The sequence below is a fragment of the Alnus glutinosa genome, chromosome 7, assembly GCF_958979055.1.
Source record: "Alnus glutinosa chromosome 7, dhAlnGlut1.1, whole genome shotgun sequence".
Classification (NCBI taxonomy): Eukaryota; Viridiplantae; Streptophyta; class Magnoliopsida; order Fagales; family Betulaceae; genus Alnus; species Alnus glutinosa.
The window spans coordinates 5,542,725-5,557,004 of record NC_084892.1 but is presented as its reverse complement, the minus strand read 5'-3'; the positions used below and the strand labels follow the sequence as shown (position 1 = coordinate 5,557,004).

Here is a 14,280-nt window from a genome sequence, read left to right as displayed (position 1 = left end):
GGTTTATATGTGTCTGTTTGGCCCAAAAAAGGATTGTGGTGTGTGTAAGGATTGTGGTGTGGTTTATATGTGTCTGTTTGGCCCAAAAAAGGATTGTGTGTGTGTGTGGTGTGGTTTATATGGTTTGTTTGGCCCAAAAAGAGAAATGATCCCTACACTTATTTCTTACAACAGTCCCACAACAAGCTGACGTGGCTAGTAATATTTTATTTTTTTTTTTGTTTTGTTTTGTTTTCTTTTTGTAAAAAAATAATAAAATATTACCAGCCACATCAGCTTGTTGTGGGGCTGTTGTGAAAAATGAGTGTAAGGATCATTTCTCGCCCAAAAAAGGATTGTGTGTGTGTGTGAGTGTGTGTGTGGAGAGATTGAGTTTTACAAAGGTTTGAGAGCTGGGGACGAAGCCAGAAGTTCTTATGGGTAAGGGGCTAATGGCAAAAAGAAAAAATTTTGGTAGGGATCAAGTAAGGTAAATTTTTATTTTTTTAGAAAAAAAAAATCTCACCTTAGACCATTCTTAGTAGTCTCATCAAATTTTATTCACCAAAGTAGCTAAAAACCACTTTTCTTTATTCTGGTGAGCTACTTTTTTAAAATTCTCTCAGAAATCTCACTATTTTAACTATTCACTATTACTATTCCATTGAAATAATTTTTTTTCCATATTTCTTTTTTTTTTCTTTATTTAATCTTTTTATACAACAAACAACCATACACTTTTCATCTTGAGATTAGATTATTACTAAGAAATTCACAGAAGTTTTCATTTATTTCTCAACTAAATTCAAGAAAAAAATAAATAAATAAATTCATTAAATAATATTATTCCATTTAAATAATTTTTTTTTAGATTTCTTTATTATTTCTCTATTTAATTTTTTTATATAACAAGTTACCCTACACCTTCATCTTGAGATTAGATAATTGCTAAAAAATTCACAGAAGTTATAAACATTCATGTCCATAAAATAAGAACATCATCGTGTGTGAGAGATGGGAGATGTGAGAAGAAAATGAGAGAAAAAAGAAAGAAAAAAAATGTGCTGATCATGTGAGAGAGAAATGAGAAACAAAATTAGTGAGTGAGTTGGTGAGTGAATATTACTCATCAAAATTGGTGAGTATTTCCACTTACCAAAACTTTTTGGTTAAAGTGGTGAGGCTGCTGTGAGTGATTTTTTAGTATTTTTATCAAATTGACTCACCAAAATAACTAAAAAAACTATTTTGATGAGACTACTAGGAATGCTCTTATAATTTATTTTTTTTTTAGGAAATTGGGGAGAGGGGGGGCATGGCAGGGAAGAGATTGAGCAAGAAAAAAGAGAAATGTTATTTAGCGTTCTCCGAGCATTATTGATTGAATTGCCATGTTTCATCCACCTTTAATTTAAAATGAAAAAAAGAAAAGAAAAAAAGCCCAAAGATGCATGGAATAAAACAACTCAACTGAGAATGCTAAAAAAGAATAGCGTGAGAATGTTAAATAGTATTTTTCAAGAAAAAAAAAAAAATACATATAGGAATGCTATCGAAAAAAAAAACAATATATAATTAAAGCAGCAAATAAATAATTTTTTTTTTTTTTTTTTTAAAAAAAAAAAAAAAAACACACACACACACACCAATTTTGAGCTGAGATTTGGACAAATTGTGTAGTAATGGGCCTAGCTAGACTTTTGGGTGGAGGCCTAAATAATATTCAATTTCTTATTTCGTACGAGTCTATGTGCGAGATTTTACACCTTCCACCACGTGGTAAATTCCAATCGATCACCAGTGCACCACATGAAACCTAAGATAAGTTGTTACGTGGCACGGGTTCATTGGTTAGCAAAAAATGCAGCAGATTACGTATGCTGGATCTGGATACAGAAGCTCTACGCCAGGTGGAACTAGCTGACAGCCGTCCATCAATGGAATCCCGAAATCGACGGTGCATATTTCATGGCCGCCGGTAGTCACCAAGATTACAATTTTTACAGGCTTTGCGATCATCGAGGTCAATGTCATTTATATGGACCTACGGATAGGAGATGCATGGCTGAGAAATATCCCATACCTACTCGCCCGTCTACACCTTCTACTACTCGCTTCCGTATCTTTTTTTTCATAAAATAATATTTTTAAATAACGTGTAAACAAATTCATTATAAGCGACATATTACACTAAAACCTAATATTAACCATGAAATAGTTTCTTTTCATTTTAAATAAAATGAAAAGGATTCTAAATTTCCTAATCCGTCATATTAAGGTCCCATATATATGAAAAATAAATATTTATAATATAAAAATAGAATCATTCATAACTTTAACATAACAATAAATAAACAGAAAAATTAAATAGTTAGCCACTTATAATAAAAAACAGAAGTTATGGAATTTTTTTAAAAAAATTAATTTTAGTTTGATTTCTCAACAAAAAAAAGTAGAAACGTGTTTTTTTAATAAACTTTAACACAATTATATATAGTTTTTTTTCTAGGCTTCAATGGGGAAGTTACATATATTTTTGTCCTAGTTTATTACAATTTGATGGTAATTATCGGACATTTTTTCTCCAAATTTTTGAAAAACTTTTTATATAGATTGTAAACAAGCCCAAATAATTGAAAACTATCATGAAATTGAGGTGAAATTTTTGGTCAAAACTTAAAAAAGGCTCGTTACAATTTAAATAAACAATAATTAAAAAATTTAACAATTTTTAAAAGTGCAAAACATTTAAAAAAAGTTGGTGAACTTTTGTTGGGAAGTCATTAAATTTAAATTATTAAAGCTTGTGACAAACTTTACCTACCATACAAGTTTTGTTTCTTTTTACTTACTAGGAAAGAAAGGAATCAAATAAAATATATTATGAATAATTAAATTACATTACTAAGGATAAAGTTTTTCTCCAAAGTTCAGATTGGGTTCGAGAAAATTTTTCCGACATAATTTATAAAAATGTTACGTATCTCTTAAACATGTAAGGAACACATATTTTTGAGAAAAATTATATTTATTCTTAAGTTTTAATCTTATTTGAATTTAGTCCTTAGATTTCTAATTTCAAGAATATGATCTTTAGGTTTTGCACAAATTTTACTCTGTCACGTTTTTCCTCAAGATAAGTTGGTCATATTTCATGTGTGTCTCAATTGACATATCAACGTCCATATCAGTACATAATATTAATGCCACATCATTAAGCGCCAAGTTATTCATAGAAAAAGGAAAAAAGAAAAGAAAAAGAAGAAGAAAACCCAACTCTAAAAACAAAAACTATCTTCTTCGTCATCTTAATTTTCTAGATTTATAACATTAGATGGAAAACTGTTAAATTTGATGTTGACATGGACATTGACATTGTATTAGGTACTAACATAAACCCTAGAGTGTCAAATGAAATACATGTGACAAATGAAAAATCGTTAACTTTGACATTAAATTAATAGAGGGATCAATTTGAAACTTGAGTAAAAACTAAAGACTTTATTTTTTAAAATGAAAACCTAAGGACTAAATCAAAATCAAATGAAAACTTAGGAACTAAATATAATTTTTTTTCTATATTTTTAATTCTCCAAAAATACGTGGCAAATTTATAGACGGTTATTAAAAAAATATGTAATAAACCACATGCTCAAAGGGCACATAAAATTTTTATAGTCTATATTAAAATAAGTTATTCCAACCCATTATAATACTCATTACAAAAGCGACAACTCAATTAGCACACATATAATTAGCTGTTAGAAAATAATTATCTAATTAGCACACATATAATAATTATCTGTTAGAAAATAATCCCAGCGAGTAGGAATTATTTATTTACTCCTGCGAGTACATCTACCTCTCCAGTGCGTGTGCTCACGCTACAAACAAAAAAAGAAATAAAAAAAAAGAAATGCCTCCTTAACTGCAAGTCCATTGTATGGTCTGAAGCGAATGGGTTGGAACGCGAAGATAGGAATCGGAGCCTCCGCGCCGACTCACCGAGTCACCCCAATGTCCGCCACTCTCTCTCCCACTACTCTCTCCAACGCTCTTCGTCCTCCTCCACACAGACACAGCCTCGTCCTCCTCAACACCTGGTCCTCCCGCCGGCGCGCCCTCCGTTTCCACTCTCCCCGTACTCGCCCTCTCCATCTCACAGTCCGAGCCTCCTCGCCGGACCTCCCAGCTTCTCCAGGTAACACTTCCACACCCCTATGTATGTATGTATGTATGTATGTATGTGTATGCTAGCTGCTACTTGGTATGTATGTATGCATGTATGAGTATGACTAAGAAAATATGGGAAATACTGAAGCATTTTGCCTCTTCTTGCAGCGAAAGATGTTGAGAATGTGGTTATTATAGGTTCGGGTCCTGCTGGATACACGGCGGCAATATACGCAGCTCGTGCCAATTTGAAGCCTTTAGTGTTTGAGGGATATCAAGTAGGCGGTGTTCCTGGGGGACAGTTGATGACTACCACTGAAGTGGAGAATTTTCCAGGGTTCCCTGATGGAATAACCGGTCCAGATTTGATGGACAGGTAAAAGGAGACGTATATGGTATCAATTTTTCTTTTGTTTTCTTTCATTTATTTTTATTTTTATTTTTTATTAATTATAGGAAGATGCAATTTCAAATAGAATTGTAGAATAGAATCTTGATAGTGGGTATGTTTAGGATGCGACGGCAAGCTGAGCGTTGGGGAGCAGAATTGTTCCAGGAAGATGTGGAATCTCTTGATGTAAAAAGTAGTCCTTTTACCGTGCAAAGTAGTGAACGTAAGGTGATATATTATTTTTGCAGCTGGTCCTTTTTATATCTGTTAGATTAATGTTATACTTGACTACTGAAATGCCAAATTTGTTTAAAAAATTTCAAACTTGATTTAAACTGGTTCTTTGGATTTGCCCAGAGATGACTTTTATGTGTTGAAAAAAATGGGATTTGATTTGCTCGAATTTATGTGATTCCAGCAGGTTCTATGGAAACCAAGTGTCAACTGATCAATTATAATGTCTTGTTCATAGTACAAGGTAGAGTCATTCCATTGATGGGGAATGAGTATAAACGTAACTTGTACTAGTCATGCTCGTATTATAGAAAGGGATATTTACAATTTCAGAACATGACATTGAGTAATATATATTTATGTTTTACAGTTATAAAACATACATCTGATGTGAATATATGGTCTCATTGAATTTTATGGTTCTTTTGCCAGTGGCCTTTAGGCCAAATGGCACCTCCACCCGCCAGACATATGTGGTGGTGGGTGAGGTTGACAGGTTTGGGTCTTCGACTGTGTGTGTGTGTGTGTGTGTAAGTCACTAAGCAAAAAAAAAAAAAACTTTACTTCTCTCTTATATCTTATTTCCAGTAGGGTCTAATAGTCTTGTTTGACTTAGTTTAACAGAGCTTTTAGTTTCAACACTTGTGAAATGGTACTTTTTATTCAAAAAGTTAGGCATAGTTGCTGGGATTCAAAATTGATATTATCACAAGTAAAAAGAGAAAAAAATAAAGAGCAAGCCTTTTCTTTTACTATCAAAAAAATATTATAAATATATTTTAATTGTATCATCTGCCATAGCCATTGTTAAAAATTGCCAGATATCCCCCCTTATGTCATTGCTAATAGCCTGTACGTTATGAGTATAGCCTGTAACTCAATCCTCATTTCTTGGCTATTGAAAGAAATCTGGTTGCTTCAGTTTTGTGAAGTTTTTTTGCTTATGTTTATGTTTCAGGTTAAGTGCCACAGTATTATTTTTGCCACAGGAGCTACTGCAAGAAGGCTCAGTTTACCCCGTGAAGATGAATTTTGGAGTAGGGGAATTAGTGCTTGTGCTATTTGTGATGGAGCATCACCGTTGTTTAAGGGGCAAGTTCTGGCTGTCGTTGGAGGGGGTGATACAGCTACTGAGGAAGCATTATACCTAACTAAATATGCTCGTAAAGTTCATTTACTTGTACGTGGGGACCATCTAAAGGCTTCCAGAGCAATGCAAGATAGGTGAATTCTGGTGGCCCTTTCTTCAATGTTGTTCTTTTGAAGTTATGATTGCATTCCTTCTGTGTAACACATGTATGATAGGTCATTGTAGATTGCTTATTATGAAGATTTATTGAAGTTGTTGATTATTCCACTCAATCTCATTATCATTTGGTATTTCATATCAGAGATGCACTTTAGTGAAACTTGTCATTATCTCAAAGATTGTCATCATCCTTTTCCTAGCTACTTATTTATTTAATATTTGTAGTTTAGTTTTGACTATTTATTTTAGATTTTTATCTATCTTTGTTCTGTTATTCTCTTTCTTTACTTCTCCCATGTGCTCCTCAGGAATTCCCATGGTGCCTTCCCGTTGAATCTACCTGTACTTTATGTTCCATTATATGTTCTCTTCATTTCTCACCATGGGTTCCTTTTGTTTACTGGCATGCATGTTTTCACTCTACTGTGTTGTTATTCTTTGTATTTTATCTGATCAAAAGATTATTACCAGCAAAACATAATGGTGAGGATGAGCAGTTCTGTGACAAAAAAGGTTTGTTGTAAATGAAAGAGATTAATGTTTTTTCCTCTTGAATGTTGTTTGTTTAATGGTATAAAAATTGCTGACAAGTTTTTGTAGGTTCTCGATAGTTTCTAGGACTTATGGTGAAGGTTCCCAATTTTTTTTTTCTAACTTGAAATCTTTTTAAAAGCATTTCTCGTGTTTTGTGATAAAATGGTTTGTTGTAAATGAAAGAAATCTAGGTTTCCCTCTTGAATGTTTGTTTGATGGTATGAAAATTGCAGGCAAGCTTTTGTATGTTTTTGATAGTTTCTAGGACTTATGATGAAGGCTCCCAAATTTCTATTAGGGAAAAAAAATGCAAAATCAGTCCATGTGGTTTGAATCTTTATAGAATCAGTCCCTGTGGTCTGAACTTTATAGAATATGTCCCTATGGTTGGGTTCTGTATAAAAATGGCCCTTCTGTTAGCATTTCTAACTGAAGTTAATGCCATGTGGGGGAATTCTTCTTGGCTGGAATTTGATGAGCTACTCTAAAACGGAGGACTGGAATCTTATTACAGCAATTGATATTAAAGCTATCTCCAGACGCATATTTACTCCAGATATTGAGGAGCTTGATTTACTTGGAAGTTGGGGAATCTTTTCATGTTTTCTATTTACATTGGAGTCTTGATATAATGGAAGTCGGTGAATATTTTCACGTTTTCCATTTACATTGGGGTATTGACATAATGGGCCTCACATATCTTCCACAAAGCATTTTTTGTCCTAGTATTTTTGAATTTATTGCTTTCTGAAGCTTTTCTTTATAAAAGAGACATAAAAGAGAAGAGACATAATAATCATGGTTTTACCAACATTTCTTGCATGGTCTTGAGTGCGATACTCATCACAACGACTTTCGTATTTTTCCCTCAATAAACATGCTATAATTTTTCTCCATTGCAATTTTCTAGTGAGAACCACACGAAAAAAATTGAAATCTCAATTATGCCAATGTTTAAACATTAGGTCTGGTGGAACTTGCAATTATCCTCTGCCATGACACTAATCATTGTTGTTATCAAATTACAGGCCGCTTTCAATTGTGAAGCAGTGGCTAGAAAGTTTCTGTTTGTTGTGGTTTTTTTCTTTTCCTTTTTCTGCTGGCTGCTTTGTTGATGGTGAATTATATACTAATGAGCAACTTGTATGTGAGTTTTCAACTCCCTGAATGTTTGTTTAACAGGTTGATTATCGCGAATGTTTCAGAGTGTACAACAATCCAAATGTCACCGTGCACTTCAATACAGAGACTTTGGATGTTGTTAGCAATACAAAAGGCCAGATGTCTGGAATTTTAGTTCGAAAACGTGATACTGGGGAGGAATCTGTGCTTGACGCAAAAGGGTTATTCTATGGTATAGGTCATTCGCCGAATAGCCAGTTGTTGGAAGGTCAAGTTAAGCTTGACAGCTCTGGCTATGTGTTGGTTGAAGAGGGTACTGCAAGAACTTCAGTTGAAGGAGTATTTGCTGCTGGAGATGTGCAGGTAATCCTCTCCAGAATTATCATTTTTATCTCCTCAGTTTTTGGTTGGTCCAGGACCTGACAAGATTTATTGTGCCTCCCAGATACCTGATTCAACACTGGCCCAATTATCGCTGCAGTTCAACTAGTAATTATTGCTTGTTGGATATATGAGGAATTGGGATTAAGGGTTATTGGATAGAAATTAGCTACAAACTGGTTTGTAGCTAATTTCTACAAACCATTCTAATAAAGTGACGTGTTCCTAATGCATATGAGAAGCACATGCTTTCTTATTAATGTTATTAAAAAAAAAAACACATAAGAAGCTTATGCTATTAGAAAAACATGTGCTTCTTACATGCTAAGGGACATATGTCTATTAGACTGGTTTGTATGAATTAGCTACAAACTAGTTTGTAGCTAATATATGTCCTTCTGTGAATTAGTTGGAAGAAGTGATGCACGCTAATTGTTGTCATCTAATCAGTTTCTTGGCATGACACATTTAGACTCTTAGATATGGCTGAGAAGGCGGAAGGCATAGGTTTTAGCGTCTATTATATTTGTATTCGAAGCGGTGAATCTTCATAATTGCAAGCAAAATATTTCTTTTGATGCTTCTAAACAACACAAAGAATTTGAATTTATTGATAAGTACTAAGCATGTCCACTTCTCAAGTTCAATTGGAAGATAGTTACTTTGCTGTTAAGTTCAATCCCATCTTCTGATCTGGATAACCTTATGTTTGGGAATCATAATCATTGTTGACAATCTTGTAACTCTAGTTCATGTTTTCCTAATAGGACCATGAATGGAGGCAAGCAGTAACTGCTGCTGGATCTGGATGCATTGCTGCTTTGTCAGTCGAGAGATATCTTGTGGGCAAAGATCTCCTTGTTGAGTTTCACCAGGTATTCAAAGGAGTCCAACTTCATCAATCCTACTTGTCTCTAGATAGATTCATGTGCTTATCATCGCCATGCATTGGAAAGCTGTCGTTGTCTAACACAGAGAGCTGAACATAGCATGTGCAATTAGTTTATACGTGATAATAAAGTTTAGCATATAATTATTGATCCTAATTTATCATTTTCCTGGCAAATATTGGTTGACCTAGTGATCAGTTCTTGCTGTTTTTTCTTTCTTAAAGCCCATAATTAGTTAACCGTAGACATGTTTTAGTTGATGGTCATATAGTAGATATACAAATTTATTGCTGCATACCCCATGATATTTACTACTATGAGGGATGCTTGCGAGAGCAATAGAAGTCCATAGACTGCCTTATTGATCTTTTTGTGCTTCTTGACCTGTAGAAGAAACAAAGAGTATGCTAAAATATTAGCAGAATAGAAATTGTCAAGGTTAAGAAGTTGCCGCCTTTAAAAATAGTAAATTGCCTATCCGTCTGTATACTATGAAGTTATAAATTTTACATATGTAAACCAAGTCCTGGAGGTGAAATAGGCTCAAGGGCAATAGACCGGACCAACCATTTTCTTGATCTGGTATCAATCAGGAAACCATGTACAATATATAGTACAATGCATCTACAATCAAGATCTTTGACAAGTTTCTCATCCAATTACTTATTACTTCTCTTTAAAAGAGAGAAAAGGGGGGGGGGGGGGGGGGGGGGGGGGGTGGAGAAATTACTCATTTACAGAGCAAGGTTTTAGATTCTTACTTCTTGTTAAATTTGGTTTGTCCTACATTGCAGTAATTCATGGATTTCCTTTTATTCTTATTATTGGCAAATTACAAAAACTATCCATTTGAATCCATGATTCCACCCTCCATCCCATTCTTATGGGATGAGAAATTGCCATTTGACCTAGAGCTCATTGGCTCCTTGTAAGTTTAAAATGAACTGTTACTTTTAGTTTTAAAGCGTAAGTGCTCACATTATTTTTTAGGCCTATAACATTGTCGTTCACAGAATTCATTGTTCATCAATTTACTTGTGACAGCCGCAAACTGAAGAAGTCAGGAAGGAACTCACAGACAGGGATGTTCGAGAGGGTTTTGACATTACACTTACAAAGCATAAGGGCGAGGTACGAGTTATTTCCCCAAATGCTAGCTTGGATATGATCAATTTTTATGTTATGTGATATTTCACCTAAATTAAATTTTCCTGTTTTTGAATTTTCTGTGTGAGTTAAAACAACAGTTACTTTTTCTCTTTTCCTCCAGTATGCGTTACGAAAATTGTACCATGAAAGTCCAAGGCTTATATGTGTACTATATACTGCACCAACATGTGGTCCATGTAGGACTTTGAAGCCAATTCTTAGTAAGGTACATAATTTTAAATTTATTTTGCTATTGCATGATAATTAAATCTCAATGCTAGTTAAGTTCTCATGGTTACCTTGATCTTTTACACATGATTTTTTAATGTGGATTTATATTTTGTTTGAAGATGTTTGTAGAACTAGAATAGTTTAGTCACGCTTTTAAAGGACTCTTTGTTATTGTACTGCTTAATTAAATCTATATGAAGGGGTTGAGAGGGCTACGATCGAATCAATCTAGTTACTCTCTCTTCCCATATTTTTCCATACAATTCCCTACAGAAGACACATGATAAAAACAGAAAATTTAAAGCTGCGAGATCAAAAACAGAAAATTTAGTACTAAAGCATGTAGTCTTAGCAACAAAAAAGTTCTTTCTCCTTAACCATCAACTGCTTTTTTCTTTTGGATAGGTAAATTACACAATTCATGCACTTGCCTGGGATTGAACCCGTGATCTCACTTTCCATGCTTTTTTTTTTAAAGGACGTGGAGCTGCCATTTGGTCCAGGACTGTTGGCAAGCTTTTGACTTTGTTTTCAGAATTCAGAAAACAGGAACATACCCGTTTATATTTTTGAGCTGTAGTTGTGGTCAATATAGAGTTCCAAAACACGAGTTTGATAGGTGTCTATACTTTGGATGACGATATACTTTAATGGAACTTTTCATTGTTTGCATGCCACCCCTAGATTATCAAGGTTGACAACCGAAGGCTAAGTACAAGGTTATTCTTAGGCCTTATATTGAATATATGATATTGCCATGATCTAGAAACATACCCGTTATCGCACTTGACTCAAATTCATCTAAATTATGAGCCGAGTTGCATATTGTAAGGGATGTGCAAACTCATTTGTATTCTGATAAAATAGCACTGTACATGCTATAGCCAAGTCAAACTCGAGACCTGATGAAGGGTAGTACTAGGAAGAAGATACTAACAGTGTGTGACTAGAATAAACAAGCAATGGTTCTCATACATAATAGAGAATTTCCTGTGTGTTTCATGTTATATGATTCATGCTTTTATTATATCTGTGGCTATCGTTTTGTTTTGTGTTTAATGATTCTTACTCTGTTATATCCAAGATTTTTTATTTTAATTTTATTTTATTGAATGGTTAATTAAGACTGTGGTAAACTCTTTCTTAACTTCTGATGACAGGTGATAGATGAGTTTGATCAGAATGTACATTTTGTTGAAATTGATATCGAGGAAGATCCAGAAGTAGCAGAAGCAGCTGGAATTATGGGTACGCCATGTGTGCAGTTTTTCAAAAATAAGGAAATGCTCAGGTTGGTTATATTTAGTCCTTTCGTGCTTCTTTAGTACTACATGTGCGTTCTTAAATTTTTATTGCTGTTTATTTTGCCCTCTTGGAAGTTCTTTATCCACTTGTATTTTTGTTTACTATGACTGACGTAAACTAGTTGTGTTGAGCAAATTTTTTATGGAATGTAGGTTTTTTGTTATTTAAAATTTTGGCATATCCATATTACATGTCACTATATAAGTCTTAGAATAATTAAGAACATAAAATTTTATTTTAGTTTTACATATCTTGTTTTCTAGTGGTTGAATGATTTCAGGTATGTTTGTTAATATGTTTGGAGATTGTTTTCTGTTATTGGTTTGAATAACTGTTCTGATGTGACATGAAAGTGAGAATTGTTTTGGTTTTTTTTTTTTTTTTTACGAGTGTTTTGCGTTTTGAATTGTTTGCGAGCAGAAAACAAAAGACAAAATAAAAATTTAAACAAACATGGCTGAAATGAGTCCAGAAAGATTGCTCTTTCAATTTTATGGAAAGGTGTTTGGGATCGTCACTTTGTGAATGTGGCATAATTTAGGTTTATTAACATGGTTGCTGGTTCTTGGCCGCCACTAATGGTTCTATTCTGGCTATGCAGGACCGTATCAGGGGTGAAAATGAAGAGAGAGTACAAAGAATTCATTGAAGCAAATAAATGAGAATATTTCAAAGCCTCATTTTATGATCCAATTTTGTTCCTCCCAAACAGTCTAGTTGAATAAAAATGGCATCAATTTTTACAATGATATCTCATGATTGACGAACTACACTGTACTGTACATTATACAAGCCGAGCTATCAATTCATTGGCATGGGTTTTAAATTTCCTGTCTTCAATTTCAATCATTCTGTAAATTTGGTTGAATTTTGTTCTCATATCCACTACTTGCTACTAAATTGAATAATTTTCGACCATAGTTTTTCATGATTTTTTTTCCCTCTGCTGATTAGTTTTCCTATATGTAGGAGGGCAAGGTTGACGAACAGGCAATAGAGTAGATGATTATTCTTTCTCCATGGCTTTGACCAATTCCTTCCTAATTGCATTTGTTGCTGTGTCTTGTATTTGCTTTACCCGAAAGGAAAATGATAAATTTACAACAATACCACAACAACTGCACAACACTCTCTCACATGGGGGTGGGCTCCACACACTGAGCCCCACCTCCATGTGAAAGAGTATTGTGCAGTTTCTATGTTGTTGTTGTGTAGGAATCAAGGCCCTACCTGAAAATATTAACAGGCGCATTCTTACTAGACTTACCAAAATGGTTTTTTAGCTATTTTGATGAGTCAAATTACTAAAGAGTATATTAAAAAAAAAAAAAAAAAAAAAAACCCTTCCCAATAGGTAATAGCCTTAATTAACAAAATAGTGATTTTTGTTTGCTGAGTAAATAGTATTCACTAACTTTGGTGAGTACTATTTGCTCATCAAAAGAATAAAAAATAATAAAATTTGTCTTTCTTTTTTATTTCCTTTTTACACCCAAAAAGCAAATGTTCATTTTCATTTCTCGGCTTGGACGCATATGACTTTTTTTTTTAAAAATATGACCATTTGGAAAAATAAAAAAAATAAAAAAAATGAAGAAAAACAAATTTTCAAAAATATAATAATTAGAATAAGACAAATTTTTAAAAATATGATATTAACATGGGTGACCGGGCCGAATTGGGGTAATGGAGAATGTCTTGGACATCATAGACAACTTTTTAATAAAAATTAATTTTTTTTTATTATAAAAGGGTGACAAGAGGGGATGAGGGGTGCATGTGTAAAAGAACTCTATATTCTTCTCTTCTTTTGATGGTGAGTCTCCGCCCACTTTCTTTTTTTTTTTTTGTGGTGAGACTCCATCAAATTTCCTTCTCTTTGAATTGTGTCACTCAATTCATTTTTTCCCCTTCCTCTGTTCTTCTTCTCCCAAATTCCTCCGTTCTGCTTCGTATAAAAAGTCAATTATATCAAAAGTTTTGAAGAACATGTTATATCACAACAAATTAATCATTTAAATGCGTAGGATATGTAAATGACTATATAAACCCCCTTTTGATAAATATGGTTTTGGTGGATGTTGATTGTTGAATGAGTAGAAATATTATGAAATATTATGAATATGATTGTTGTACCCTGTCAGAAATTAATGAAATAGGTAAATAGATTGTTGAAGCTGAATTATATTCAAAATTAGTCTTTCATCACCAGCATTGCCACCAACTAAATTGATGCCAAAAGTTTAGTTAACCCTTTTCCTCTCTAATGCTCTCTCAATTTTTTTTTTCTTTTTTCCATTCTTCTTTTTTCTCCAAAAAAAAAAAGTGGATAGGAATATAATTAAGTCGCTTCTCATGCTACTAAATTGCATTTTAATTATTCTGCTATGGATAAAATTTTCTTCTAAACTGAATCGAATGAAATCCTTTAATCCAATGTGTCACTTGCTTTGACAACAAATGTTAGTCTAATAAATTGAATCCAACCCATATTAAAGAAAAACTGCCATTTTGCTAGATTATCATTGATTTTACCAAACTTAGAAAAAAAAAAAAGAAAAAAAGAAAAAAAAAGAGGGTAAAGTCCACATAAGCCCCTCAAACTACCACATAATTGACAATGTCTCCCCAAACTTTCAATT

General features: G+C 33.4%; 1 protein-coding gene across 1 annotated transcript; it reads left to right on the top strand.

Moving 5' to 3' along the window:
- The first annotated feature begins 3,897 nt into the window (after window positions 1-3,897).
- Window positions 3,898-12,464, top strand: LOC133873965 (NADPH-dependent thioredoxin reductase 3). Its single transcript, XM_062311778.1, has 10 exons — window positions 3,898-4,180; window positions 4,321-4,528; window positions 4,666-4,771; window positions 5,736-6,001; window positions 7,766-8,045; window positions 8,831-8,938; window positions 9,998-10,084; window positions 10,224-10,328; window positions 11,494-11,624; window positions 12,240-12,464. The coding sequence occupies exons 1-10, from the start codon at window positions 3,937-3,939 to the stop codon at window positions 12,298-12,300; spliced, it is 1,596 nt and encodes a 531-aa protein (XP_062167762.1). The 5' UTR covers window positions 3,898-3,936; the 3' UTR covers window positions 12,301-12,464.
- The last annotated feature ends 1,816 nt before the right edge of the window (window positions 12,465-14,280 follow it).